The sequence below is a fragment of the Podarcis vaucheri genome (assembly GCF_965113315.1).
Source record: "Podarcis vaucheri genome assembly, chromosome: 10".
In the NCBI taxonomy this organism is placed as follows: Eukaryota; Metazoa; Chordata; class Lepidosauria; order Squamata; family Lacertidae; genus Podarcis; species Podarcis vaucheri.
In genome coordinates this window covers 30,870,944-30,885,209 of record NC_138748.1, presented here as the reverse complement: position 1 = coordinate 30,885,209, position 14,266 = coordinate 30,870,944, and the positions used below count along the sequence as shown (strand labels likewise).

The 14,266-nt window shown below is 40.9% G+C and overlaps 1 protein-coding gene across 1 annotated transcript in view; it reads right to left on the bottom strand.

The window, feature by feature from the left end:
- The window catches only part of TRHDE (thyrotropin releasing hormone degrading enzyme), a 203,028-nt gene that overhangs the window by 34,923 nt on the left and 153,839 nt on the right, over positions 1–14,266 (bottom strand). Inside the window, exon 10 of the mRNA XM_082241082.1 lies at positions 1,159–1,247. Within this exon, the coding sequence (XP_082097208.1) occupies positions 1,159–1,247 (89 nt within the window). The remainder of the gene's footprint in view (positions 1–1,158; positions 1,248–14,266) is intronic.

Genomic DNA, 14,266 nt, shown 5'->3' with positions numbered 1-14,266 from the left:
AGTTTCCTTTCTGTTTCAGAGTAATACAAAAGCATAATCTGAAAGCAACACTAAGCATCATGGAATTGATTTGTTATTACAGCTACATCAGAGCCTAAAATGCCTGGTGGTGGCAAAAGATGGTTGTAAGAATGTGAATGTCATAAAGCCCAACATCCAGTAACTATGTTAAGGCCAGTAGAAGCTCTTTGGGGTATCAGTGGACAAGGAAGAATCAGCAATTCTCGGTAGCCTTCCTGGACTAATAATGATGTGGATTTTTATGAATTTTAGACTACATTACACTGGTCATGAGCTAGGTACATTATATTGTTTTGTATATTTATTGCCCCAACTATATTTTATTCAGTCTCTGAATTAAGTGAAATAAGTTGCATGTAAGGACTCTGTACATGGGGTCTAATATAGGATTATGAGTTTGTGGGGAGGAACGTAGGCTATAAGTGAGATACTTCTAACTTGTAGATCCAGCAAGTGTTAAAATACAAGTCAGGCTATCTTCCTGTGTTGAAGTGATAGACTGGGTGATGGGCCATTAAGGAAACAGAAGAAAGGAGCTTTGTGTGAGATGGCAAATGGGTGGCGCCCCTCTCCTAGCTCGTGGTTAGTTAGAAGAAGCAGCAAACTAGAGAGAGCAATGTCTGATTACTGTTTGACTCCAATAATGTAGCTACTGGAGAAGTAAGACCCCTTTTGGGATATTAATGCTGTGAATCCCTCTATCACTGGCTTAGGTTGCATATATGTGTAAATAAATAAAGACACCACAGTCTTCACTGTGCCTCATTTTCAAAACGAAACACAAACCCTCCATAAGCATCAACTATACTTTATTCAGGGTCTGGATTAAGTGAAATGAGTTGCATGTAGGCGTTCCATGCATGGGGCCCAATATAAGATTTCACCTTCCTCAGTGTATCTCTGTAGTCTAAAGCCTCTTCAATTTATTCTTTGACTTTTGTTAAAATTAACAACACTCTTCTTTCATTTCCTCCTTTAAAACAAAAATGTCTTTCTTACCATTCATTTTTCAGCAGCAGGAATAAAGTTTAGCACAGCTAATCAATGTCCTAAGATCAATTGTGAAGAAACAGTTCAGGGGGAAAAAAACACATGAATGCTTTATGAGATTCCACTGGGAGGAAAGTTTATTTTTACCTGATTTGTTAGACACCCATATAATTGCCTCTGATGAGATGTGGCTCGTATTTCCTACTGCAATTGTTAATGGGATCTGCCACAAGTAGCTGCAAGACAAAGGAGGGCGATCTAAGAACAAAAATACTGAACTGGTTCTTCTCACTTTACAGCAATCAGGGATTACATCAAAGGAATCAAACAATTTCAGTAGTAGAGCAAAGATGTTGATTCAAATGTTACTTTGCCTTTCAAATAAATTTGCTATTGGCAACAAAACAATAAGAATGTCATTCATCTTTCAAAAAGACAGTGATGCCCCCTTTTTTTTACATACTATCATTACAAGATAGTTTCTAGTAAAAAATAAAGTTACAAAACAGAGGAATGATTTCCAATAGTAAGAAGAGTATAACTGAAATTAATTTAGGGAGAAGATAATCTAGAGCAAGCATATGCTTTGGTTTTAGTGACAATATACATTTCTACTACTGCCATTTTTAGTATCTTCTTAAAGGCTGCTGACGATAAAATTTTATCCTCAATTGCTTACAGCCTTGTATAATTATTCGTATTTCTGTAAATCAAGTGTAAAATGCTACAGTTTATACCCATTTTACACAGATGTAACATACTGGTGAAATCAAGCTCTAGTTTATGAATAGTATAAAATTCATACATGAATAATGGACCCAAAGCCTTATGCAGTCATTTGCAACAGGAGCTGCTTTATACTGAATACCCTTTTTAATATTTGACGTGGTTTCTGCAGGATGATGAACACTCTCTCCTCGTAAGTAAAAGATAAAAAAGAACATATCCAGCCACAGTAGTTCTTCTCCAAAATGTATCAACCAAAGTAAGGGGCCATACACACAATCTTAAATAGTACTGCAAATACAGTTGTATGTAAGCATACAGATGAGGGTCACCATTTCGGATTTAAGGAGATTGTATATGTCAATAGGCGGGAACAAGATTCTCAGCAATGTTATCTTGGTTGTGAGACTTGGAAGACCTGCTCCCTGCTTTGCAAGCCTTTTCTACCTTGCTTGGGAGTGCAGGGCTCTCAATGATCCCCGCTACAAAAGCTGAGGCTGCTGAACAGACTCTTGGGAGTTTTCGTTGGGAAAGGGTTTCTTGCTGTGATCTATGTGAAAATCATTCAGTTTTAATGTTTTATTTATTGTTTATGACTAATTGTGTTATGTTGTAGTTAGGTCTTTTTTCATGTTGTATGCCACCCTGAGCACGGTTTGAACTGTGGAAAAGTGGAATACAAATAAAATTACGTGTGCATGTATGTTGGACTTCAACTACCATCAAACCAGCCAGCATGAGCAAAGGTTGGGTGAGATGGGACTTGTAGCCAGTAACCACAGGAAGAGCCACAGTTTCCCTAGACTAAAGCAGAGGTCGGCAACCTAAGGCCCATGGCTGGTTCCGTGGATCGGCGTGGAGATTCCACTCCCCCCCCCCGCGGCGTGGGCACCATTTTTCCCCACCAACCTTTTCCACCCTCTCCCTCACCACAGCAGAACCTCCTACCCTCCTCCCTCCCTCATCCTGGTGCAGTAAATCACTGGCCAATTGCCTGCTAAGGTTTGAGGCCTTGGCCAATAGGCCAGTGGTGGCTGCACGTGGCTGAGAGGGGGAAGGGGGCTGGGCTGAGCTGGCCAAGTGCATTTCCAGCAGCCCCTCGTCGGAGCAAGCTGTTTGCCGCTGCCGCTCTGCCAAGCGCGGCTCCTGTGACTGCCCTTGCGAGCAGCAGAGGAGGAACGAGCAACCCAAAAGCAGCACTTTTGGGCTGCTCGTTCCTTCGCCACCACCAGCCTCTGGGCAGCACCCTAGGTAGGCAGGGGGATGGGAGGTGCTGGGGGAGAGAGGGGGGAGAGAGATAAACCCCTTCTTCTGTATGCACATGCACACACACACACACACTCCGGCCCACCAGGAGGTTTGTGGTGTGTGAACTGGCCCACCCCCCAAAAAAAGCTTGCCGAGCCCTGGACTAAAGCTTTGAAGGACTTTGGGCCAAAGAGCAGTACCTTTGTTTGTTCATGTCATAAAATTTATATACTACTTGATTGTAGAAAAAACAACAACCCTCAAAGTGCTTTACAAAATTCATAAATAAATCATTTAAAAAGTGAACCAAGGAGCTCTCTTCCCATTCCTTGCTGTAGGCCGGGAAACATAGGATTTCTTAAGTTCTGGTGGCTAGAAATATGCAGCACAGAAGTGATGCCCTACAATTGCATAGGAAATCTAGAAATGGAACCATGTGTTTTGAGGCAAACACCAGGTCCCCAGCCTCAAGTTTAATTTGTAGTGCTAATGGGGAAGTGCCATTTGAAGGAGATAATTAGCAGGAGGAAGGTCATACTGTATTTTACTTTAATACAACAGCAGCAACAACCCAGTCCAGCTCCAAGACTGTAAAATTAAAAATCCCACTTACTGATTCTCCCCTACAAATGACCCAGTCTGTCTACATCAGGGGTGGCCAACTCCCAAGAGACTGTGATCTACTCACAGAGTTAACAACTGGCAGTTATCTACCTCCTTTTGGGGGGTTCAGGTCAAAGCTGTTTAGCTTTTTTTAGGGAGGAGGGAAGCCCCAATTTTTGAGAATTCAAGCCTAAGCTCAAGGGAGAAAGGGGAACTGCCACTCACCAACAGATCGCTGGGGAAACAAACAGCCTCACTGAGTAAACTCCGTCTTCCATTCTGCAGATCGCGCAACAATGGAGGGCGGACCATATTTTACATACACTAAGGAAAGGGACCCAGCAATGAACCACGATCTACCAAAACCACCCAGGGATCTACCAGTAGATCGCGATTGACCTGTTGGACATCCCTGATCTACGTCATACTACCCTGGCAAGCACAGGTCTGGGGACAAATACTTGCCAATGTAAAATGTAGCTCTGACCCAAGACACAGAAATTTAATTTAGTACAATGAATTTTTGATCATTAGAATAGCTAGCTAAGAGGAAACTGATTAATTCTACTGTTGGGAAATGTTCTCAACAGGAGAAATAACTACCTCAGATGATTGGCTCTTTGTGACTAAAAGATGAATATGCGGCCATATTATTCACACACGCCCTGCCCTCCCTGCCAAATGCAAAGGATAACAATGAGCCAAGTGGGATTAACAGAAAAGAAACAATGCTATTAAATTTACTGAGAGGTCAGTGACTTTGGATTATTAGGAAGGACTGAAAGAGCTAAGTAGTCAGTATATTAAAATACAAAGCAGTAAAAGAGAAGACATGATCGTGTATCGGTATGGCTGGCTTTTTACTATAGCTGCAATTCAGAACATGGTTATGTGCTTAAACTTCATTGATTATACTGGACTGCAGTCCATCTTTTATTGCCACTTTAAGATGAAGTGCAATGTAACAGATTTTAAATTGCATCCAGTTATATAATAAAATACATAATACTGTCATAAATTTCCATTAAGGTAAAATTTGCTTTTTGAAAAAAGATGTTTTAAGTGATATCAGAGTTAAAAATATGTCTGCAATAATTTCTGTACTTCAGTATACCATTGTATATCTTTACTAAAGGCACTGGCTGTTGAATATGCTAGCATTGGTGAGTTTTCTGACAGACAGCCATCACACACACAGATTTTCTTTTCTCCTTTTATTCTACATAGTAATATTATATTACTATATAATGTAGGGTGCAATCATATACATAAAATCTACTGGATGAAGGGCTGTAGCATTTGGCAGCAGCTCTTCTGAACCAGTGGGATTTGAGAATAGCTACAGGCATTGTAGATGCTGGCAGAACTTCTCAGATATGTCAGAAGAATGACAGAAGTGGAGAGGAATTTGTTGGCATGATGCCGCTGTCAGAGGAAAATCATGGGATGACAGTGCAACTTAAAGGCAGTAGAAACACTCCCTGATGTAACCCAGCATTAATTACCTACTGAACCCACACTGAACACAAACCCACCAAGTTACACGTTATTGGCTATGATGGGTGAAAGCCAAGACTACATGCGGTTGAAATGTATTTTCCACATCCTCAAGCAACAACAATTGAAACTGATCCCACAAAGTCTGACTTGCCACTGCTCTGAACAACTCCACAGGGATCATATCAAAAAGAGAATCCCATTCCAAGCAAATACAAGTGACTTTATTCTCAATGTGCTTTACAAACTTGGAACAGCAGGCTTCCAAAGATGCCATTCCCCTCTCCTCTGGGCTAGTTCTCAAGAAAGACTTCATCACTTGGGACAGTTTGGCTGGGCGGTTCCTTGGGAATGCAATGGAGGCAGCAAAATAGGATTTATTTTCTCTCATCACCACCACATAGTAGGCATTATGTCCTTTCACTTTTGTCTGGTTGCATTCGTTGTGGTACTTGCCTCACTTAAGCTATATCTCTCTACTGGGTTGTTTCGTTGTTTTTTAACTCCCCATAAAACAAAGGGGCATCACAGTCTTTACCACACCTGAGAGACCACTTAGGAGTGACTATACTGAAAGCCTTTTCCATCTAGGGGCAGGCCATCTTAAGAGGCTCCCAGCACTGCAGGAGAGAACTGTCCTCGGTAGTCCAAATCTCACCTGGAAGTAGTCTGATTATGACAACTGAGTTATTCAACCCCCCCCCCCCAATTCCATCCACTCTCCATCTGCCCTGTTGCAAAGCCCAGTTCAATGTCCCCAGTTAGCGATGTGTTGAGACAGCATCATGGTTTTGTCATGGTGGCCATGAAATCCCAAGCTGCACTACTATGGCAGGTCCCCCAGAACACCACCCCTGAGCTCATCTGTGCCAGCTCAAATAGAATGGATGCTTGGCTGGGCAGCAGGGAGGGTGGTACATGAACATTATTTCTACTCCACCTCTCTGACCAAACTTCAGATACAAGCCCTTAAATCTAAATACCAAGTGCTTAGGTTTCCTGGTGATAGTGATTTATTCCTCAAAGATGATGGTGACCCCTCTACCTCTCTAGGTTGGTGATGTACAAGAACCCCATCAAGTACCTAGCTGGACTGACCTGGTTGTCACCAACCTAGAAACACCACTAGCCTGGAAGGCTGGTTGAAAGGACAACGTAAATCTTGAGGGCTGGGGACCCAGAAGCTCTTACTTACTTACGCTTGGTTTTCCTTTCCTGTAACACTCTTTGCCCAAAACAACAGGGGGCAGTGCTCCTCACACAAAGGGGAGGCACTCATTCCTGCACAAAGGTAAGTTGTCTATCGGCAATGGTCAAGCACTTCACAGGGCTATCAATGGTTACTAGCCAGGATGGCTGTACTCTGTTGTCCACAGTTGGAGGAAGCAATGCTGTGGAAGACCAAAATGTTCTTGTGCTCAAGTCCTACTCGTGAGTTTCTCATAGGCATCTGGTTGGCCACTGTGAGAACAGGATGGAGAGCTAGAAGGGCCATTGGCCTGATTCAGAAGGCTCTTCTTGCCTTCTTATATTGATGTAATATGAAAACCCATACTAGGAATTGTTACTTAAATGGCCAATATTGTGATGCCTTTCTATACAAACATGGTGCTGCTGCATTAATATTACTGTGTACAATTCTAGTTGCCAAACTCCTTTTTTTAAAAAAAAGGATTATAGAACTGGAAATTCATGGGGGAAAGGTGGTCAAAAGGGTTAGGGTTTCAGCTATTTAGTTTAGAAGGAAGGATGACTGGGTTTGTGGATAGGAGGAGACTAGGACATGCTATCAATGTTTATTAAACAATGCACCGTGTGGGGAAAGGGAATATAAATAAATGTGTCTTCCTGCCTCATTATGTCATAATTCAAGGTCATATAACAAATTTGATTAGCATGAGATTCAGGACAAACAAAGCCCTTCTTCATACAACACATAATTAACTTACAGAATAGACTGCCAGAAAAAGTGGCGATAGTGACTGGCTTAGACAGTTTCAATAGGGGATTATGCAACTAGGATTAATGCCTGTAACTGACAATTGACGTTGCGTCTCTTATTTGTGTTTCTCTTAAAATTCTGTATAATTCAAAATCTACTGACTATATCAAAAAGAGGGGCAATTGGAGACATCCAGTAGTGGCTGGGACAGAGACACCTTCCCAACACCAGCATCACTGCAGCTTACCTGGACGCTGCTGGAATGGAGCAGGGTGATGGTGAAGTTGCGGCTGTGCAGATGCATTGGCAAGAGCAGCCAAATGGCTCCACCAATGGGCCTATGTAGTCCCAACCTCCCTGCCCTGCTCCAGTGCCAATTCCATTAACTGCAGTGACGGTGTTGGGAGGCCCCACCATACTGGCCACCACTGGACAAATCCCTGGTGGTTTTCAGATGGGGAAATGGAAGCTCCAGTACACCACTGAGCATGTAGAACTCTGGCATTCATGGTCTGCTTGTGAGCTTCCCAGAAGCAAGCATCTGCTGCAGCACTGGGGAACCTGTGCTTCAGCAGATTGTGTTGGACTCTAACTCCCATCAATCCCAGATAGCATGGCCAATGTTCAGGGGTGATCGGATTTGTAGGCCAGAAACACCTGGAGGTTGTTCAGTCCTCCTCTCATGGAATCAGAATTCTGAGTGATGGATTTTTGGTCTGAACTGAAGGATAACTATATAGCAAATATTAGTTTTTCACTGACTGTACACCACCTATTCTGGCTTGTTGTATATCATCAAGAAAGGAAACTTGCCTCCTGGAGGTACATGATAATACTAATGACTAAAAGTTTATGTCATTGGACAGTTCGGTCTTCAGAGTTGTGAAACACTCAGCATACTATTCTAGGCATTTGAACAGCGGCTGATCGTGGGGCAATTAATTTTAATTGCTATAACAATTTGCCCGTATACTTGAATATTGCTTAAGTTATATGAACAGCTGCTATAAACTATTAAAGAGCATGAATGCTACTGCCTTTCAGTAAAATGGTAGGCTGAATACTTGAAAACAAAACCATGCAACTAGGAAAACAGAAACAAGTAGAAACAATTGCTGAAGAATTGCTGTAAAGCAATTAATGCACTTCTCTTGATGGTTCCTGTTTCCTTCACCTACTCTTTAAAGATTAATTAACTCCTGCCAATAATTTAAGCTTATTACAGAAATGTTTTTCAGTTTAAAAAGCAATGCACCAATCCTAAAGAATAATGGGAAACTGTCATTTGCATTAGAACACGGCTGCTATAATTGATCAGCACTTCTGCACTAAAGCATAAACATTATGGCTTGGATCCAGACTTTGCACCTGTGGGTGGTGCTATCACTTGAATGGAAGGATCTCAGGGAAATGTGGCTTTTGCCAATTTCTACTTCCACTCCAACCAATGCCTCCTACACTGTTCCAGAGAGGTGGGTCCCTTCTGGAACTGTGTGGGAGGTAGCATTAGGGCTAGCAGGGAGATGGGATATCAGCTGAAGTTGTGTCTCCCCCTCTCTCAGTAGGATCCCTCTGCTGGATCAAAAGACTTTCCATTCACAGAAGATTACATCGGGATGCAAACCAATGGTGGTTTGCTTTTATTCAGCTACAGTTGAAAGAAACTCACAGGTCCTTGCATGTACATATTAGTGCCCTGCTTAAAAATCCTCCTGACCATCCATTTACAAAGAAAAGAATTATATTTGAAAAATTATGACAACTATTAAAATATCATGGGTTGCAAGGTTTTTGCTTTGCTTACCTTGCTTTCAAAGCAACTAAGAGATGTTGGAGTGTCTCTGCAAAAGAGGCACTTAGCCAGTTCAATAGAGTTTGGATTACCATTGCAACATGGGTGGAGATGGGGCATCTGCAATTTGCCCAGAAGGTTGCTTGCATGCCAGAATCTCTCTTGCCAAAATGGGGTTCGTTTTCTCTTTCAAGTCATTACTGTCTTCATATTTTTCCAATATTACTTTGCTTTTCATTGAAGCTATTCTATTTTCCACTCCCCCCCCATATTCTTTCCTACTTCAAAGCCCATTTTCTTCCACATTTTCTGCTTATTAGAGCATGTAGCCAAATTACTGATTACTGTTTATTATAAGCACTTCAATGAATATGACTACTCAAGAGTCAATGGCATAAAATTCTGGGATAAACAGAAAAATTGAGGATGCACAGAAAGAGAGGGTTATAATTAATACAATTTCCTTGTTTAAATCAATAATAGCTGCACCCTTTAAAAAGAGCTTTAACAAATATGAAGGCAAACTACATTGGGGTCTTTGGTCTGTTTAAAATTTCATACTTCAAGAGAAGCCATGTCAAATTAAAGAGATAGACAAAGGAAAGTTTGGGGCTGTGTTTGCATGTTTATTATTTTTCATCATCAAGATTAAAGATAAATAAAACTAGAGTTCAGGAACTGTCAGAAACTCATGCTATTATTTCTTTTTCATCATGGTGGAACACTCACATAAGATCATTAACAGGAGAATTACTAGATCTTTGAACCTTGTCATTAAACTTGTTTTTAAAACAGAAGGAATGGTCAAATTCTTGATGGGGGAAAATTCATGTTAATCAGAAACAGGAACAGAATGTGAAAGCATTCAGCTAGACATCTGTGGGCTTTGCTGATGTTAACTATTATTGAAACTATGGACTGCTTCAAAATTCTGAAACTCTGTAAAATGGAGCAACCATGTGGACTCAGTGACATGGAAAAGCACCTGACAAAACACAATTACATATACAGGTGCTGTTCCTCAGTAGTCACTTGTACTACTGAGGTGGCTAAAAAGGGGCTTTTGTGCTCACATGAACTGCTGGCAATAAAAGGAGCCTGCATTCTTGGAAATGCTGGGACAGATGCTACTTTCTCCATATCACTGCTGCCATGGATCGCTCTGCACGGAGAAATTCTAGATGTCTGAATCAGCAAATTACTGACATGGAAAAAGAGAAAGATAAACAAGTAATACTGAAACTAGATGTTATAGAGGATGTCTGGTTCCTGCTCAAAGCAGCACCCCTATGTCTCATCTCTGTCCTTATAATGTCGAGAAATGCGAACATGTTGTGATGTTACATGTTCCAAGTTTCTTTGAACACATTGCACTTCAGTGGTTGCCATTTGCAGAGGTTGGGGAGCTGAATGCGGTATCAATTTGCATGTTTAGTAGTACTTGCCATTACAAGAGACAGGAGGACATATGATGCATTCATTGACTTTCAGCCCATGGGTCTAATGAGGCTTGTTGTGGGTCCCAATTTGGCCTGTGAGTCAGTTTCCCCCAAACCACACCCGCCTGCCTCACATCTGACACCATGTGTAAGCATGTTGCTACCAATCAAGAGCTTAAAGTGAGCTCCCAATTGTTCCTTTCCAGGGCTGCTGGAATCAGATGTACTCGAGAATTCCCCACCAGGAGCTCCCAAGTGCAGCTGTGGAGGCTCACCACCAGCGCTAATAAGCTGACTGGCCTCCTTTAAGGTGTGCTTTCAGTAACTATCAGCTGGTTGCTGCTGAAAGTGCATCATCAAAGGGGCTCACTGTTAAATCCTGCTTTGTCTGTTTGCAGGTATGGTTAGAGTCAAGCAAGCAAACAGTCATTTTTCTTCTGTCAAAGGCCGGTGGGGACAGGGGGAATTTAGGATCTAGTGGCTGGACCAAATTCCCAGTTTATAAATAAACTGATTCTATATCTACTTTCCAACAACAGTATAAGTCAAATCACTGGGAGCATTCTCAGCTTCGTAGCTCTTTATTTTTCTAAATCTCCAACCAACTATTTTTTATTCTCTCATTGTTTATTATTTTTTAATTTTTTGGATTCTGGCTGAAAACCAAAACCATGGCAAACTATTCAAATTATTTACTGCAGTGACACATATATAATTTTGAAAAGCATTGTATCTTGGCTTGGCAGGTATAATCTTGAAAGGTATAATCAAGAAGTTACCTCTTGGGGACACCCAGCTCCTACAAAGACTCCTTTGACATTATATTTCTCAATGTGCATTTTGAATATTATTTAAGGAAGTGGCTGAAAATGATTTCAAGACGTGCATTTTTGGAATGTTTAACTGTCAGGAGTTTCTACCACACAGTTTAGGGTGATTGTAACCACACAAATGAAACCACTTGAAAACAGGATTTCACAGGTGTAACTATAACAGTATGGCTGAAACAATGCAGGTACCTATTCAGACAAGCAGCTGATGATGTTGAGATGCACCAACACAGTTTGAGAATGTGATACAAGCAACACCCAGCATACTTTGTAAACTACATATTTGAAGCTAGGTTAGTCCTCTTTCTGTTCTTAAGACAATTTGGCTGCCATATCAAGGAGAGAGAAAGAGCCTACATACTCCCACTGCTGCCAAAACTAGAGCAGAGAAATGCAAAACTGGATGGTTTCAAAGACCTTTAAAAAAATCTACAATATGCTTTCTTAAAACACATTAAGCTTACTATATTTATTTTATCCCATCAAAAGAACAGGAAGCCTTATTCTGTCAACAGTACACTTATACCTCATTAAAAGGGATAGTTCTCCTTGTAAATGCTGCTCCTCTTGAAGAAGAGCTACAGAATGGATCCCTTGGGTAACCATAAAGAATTTACAAGGAATTATATCTATGATTCACTACAGCAGAGTCAACGAAAGTGAACAGTATAAAGGGGGGAAATAGCACACAAAGTATACTAGTTTGTACTATGAAGGCTTTCAGTAGTTATATGGGACGTACAGACTCTTAAATACTGACTAGATTTCACTCCCTAATGTTAGGGAGATTTAAATTACAGTCCTAGACAGTCACAGACAGAGGAGAACCAGAGGTGTAGCTGGAGAGGTTTTGAAAGTTTTTATTGCAGATGATTATGACTAATGGTGGAGAAATTCAGAAATTGCAGTGGAGGTTCCCAGTATGCCTAGAATGAGGACTGTAACCGAAAGTAGATGGGACTAGGAAAACAATAAGTGTTACTGAGGCAGATAGGTGTTGCCTGAATTTGGAATAACTATGAAGTGCCTGTAATGTCCAGAATTGAATTTACAATGACACCTGTGCACTTTCTTTCGCCCTCATTCACAACACCTCATGGCTAGGCCAGCTCCATGAACACCAAGGTCATAATTGGAAGCTGCTCAGCCCAGAGCACCAAAGCGTTGGAAATTCTGGGGTGATTTGCTCCTGACTTACATGTCCTTGGGTTTCATGTTAGTGCAAAAGGTCTCTAAGTGCAGAATTGATAATTCAAGTAAGAAGATGTGGTGGGAAGGAGTTCTCTTAAGTTGAGGCCTGCCCTCTTCTTCCTGCATGACCACTTGGAAAGCGATAGACCTCTGTAGATGCCATAAACTCTTCTCATAGGGAAGGAAAGCTCTCTCTTTCTCATTAACCCCAGTCATGGGAGAAGGAAGTATTCCTTTGGTGGCAGCACAAAGCTGTAATGGGGGATGATGTCTATATGCTTTGTGGATCAGCTATCTTCACTGGAGCCTCACCACCTCCTAGCACCGGGAAGAAGTACAGGATTCTCTCTCATCTCTCCCCCTTCCCCCATTTTTATGTCTCCAATCCTAAATCGTTTCTATCATAAGGGGGTGGAGGGAAGAAATAAAACTAGCTTGAAAGGCCTGCTGGAGTGAGGACTCTAGGGAACTCTACATAAACACTGCTTTCTGTCCAAAAGATGGGCTAGTCTGGGAAGATGGGAAGTCAGAAGAATTACGCTATCTTCCAGCAAGGGTATGGTGCCTTGGACACCACAGAGAGAAGGAATTTCGAGATATGTGGGTTAGAAATTGCTAGTAACAAACTTGAAAGAAAGACACTCTAAAAGTGCTATCTTACTCTGCACAGATCAATAATTCGATTCATGGTTAGTGTTGGCAGTGTGTGAACTGCACAAAGATTGTGCTTTTTTGGACTTGATTTTTTAAAAAGATTTTTTTAGTACCTAGAATGTACTAAATGTACGTAGAACAAATTATACTATTCCCGAGTAACCCCTTAAGATTTCTTTTGAATGACTTACATGGCTGTGTGAACAATAAAGACGTGGAAATGGTTACTAAAATATGGACCACAGCTAAAATCGTATTTGCATTGTACTGCAAAAATCGATTACCCTGCCACTGTTGGACTTAAAAATATTGGGCTTGGCAGCTTATGTTCAAGCTAACTATGTGTGGGCTTGAGAAAATCATTATCTTGAGAATGAGTTGGTGCAGAAATGGGCAACATTCCCCGTGTTTTAGAAATATAGGTTCCAAAGTGACATTAGACTCCACTCATTATTTACAATGATTTGAACATTCTTCTGAGAGTTATGGAGACTGGTGATTAATGCACAATGTTATTTAATTTTCCTTTTTCGTATGTAACTACTGAAAGCACATGCCTACTGAATGATATGCATGTGGATGCGGCTGTTTCATGTCTGTAGCAGTTTCTAATCTTTATAAAAGTGATAAAAATAAATAAAGCATATACATGATTTCAGATATTTTGAAGCAAAGCATGTTTCATCTATTTTTCATGGTGAAAGAGCTTTTTATCTATTAGTGAAACTGAGCTAAACAGTCAATCAAATGAGAAACAAAGGAGAGAGAGAAAATGAACCAGGACAAAAATACTGAGGATGAGAAACATGGCATTGCTAAGTTTAATTGGGACATTTTCTACCATGTAGAAATCTTCATGATCATAGATAAGCTATGAGATAACCAAACCTGCCCTTGTGAAGACTAATCTACCAAATATCTACCTCCCACATTCTTATTTTTGCATTTCATTAATGAGGTGCAGTGACAGCTGAGTGAAGTGACACTGCCACATAAATCAAATCAGAGGATTGCCACTACTGAGCCAGCACTACCAGATCATCTAGCAGCAGGCAGGGATGGGGAAAAAACATTATTTATGAATTATTGTGGGCTTTAACACTGTTTTATTATCTTCGTTATATTCTACATTCAGTTTCTGTGCACTGCTCTAATATTCTCTGACTAAAACACTATAAATGCTGAAATAAAATAAAACAGGAGAAACTCATGGGTTTATTACAAATAAATTAGCAAGGTGCTCACCAAGTAATGGAAATGTTCATGGAAACACATCCTATAGGTTTTGCATGCACAAGGTCCCAGGTGGAAACCCAACATCTCTCAGTAGGGC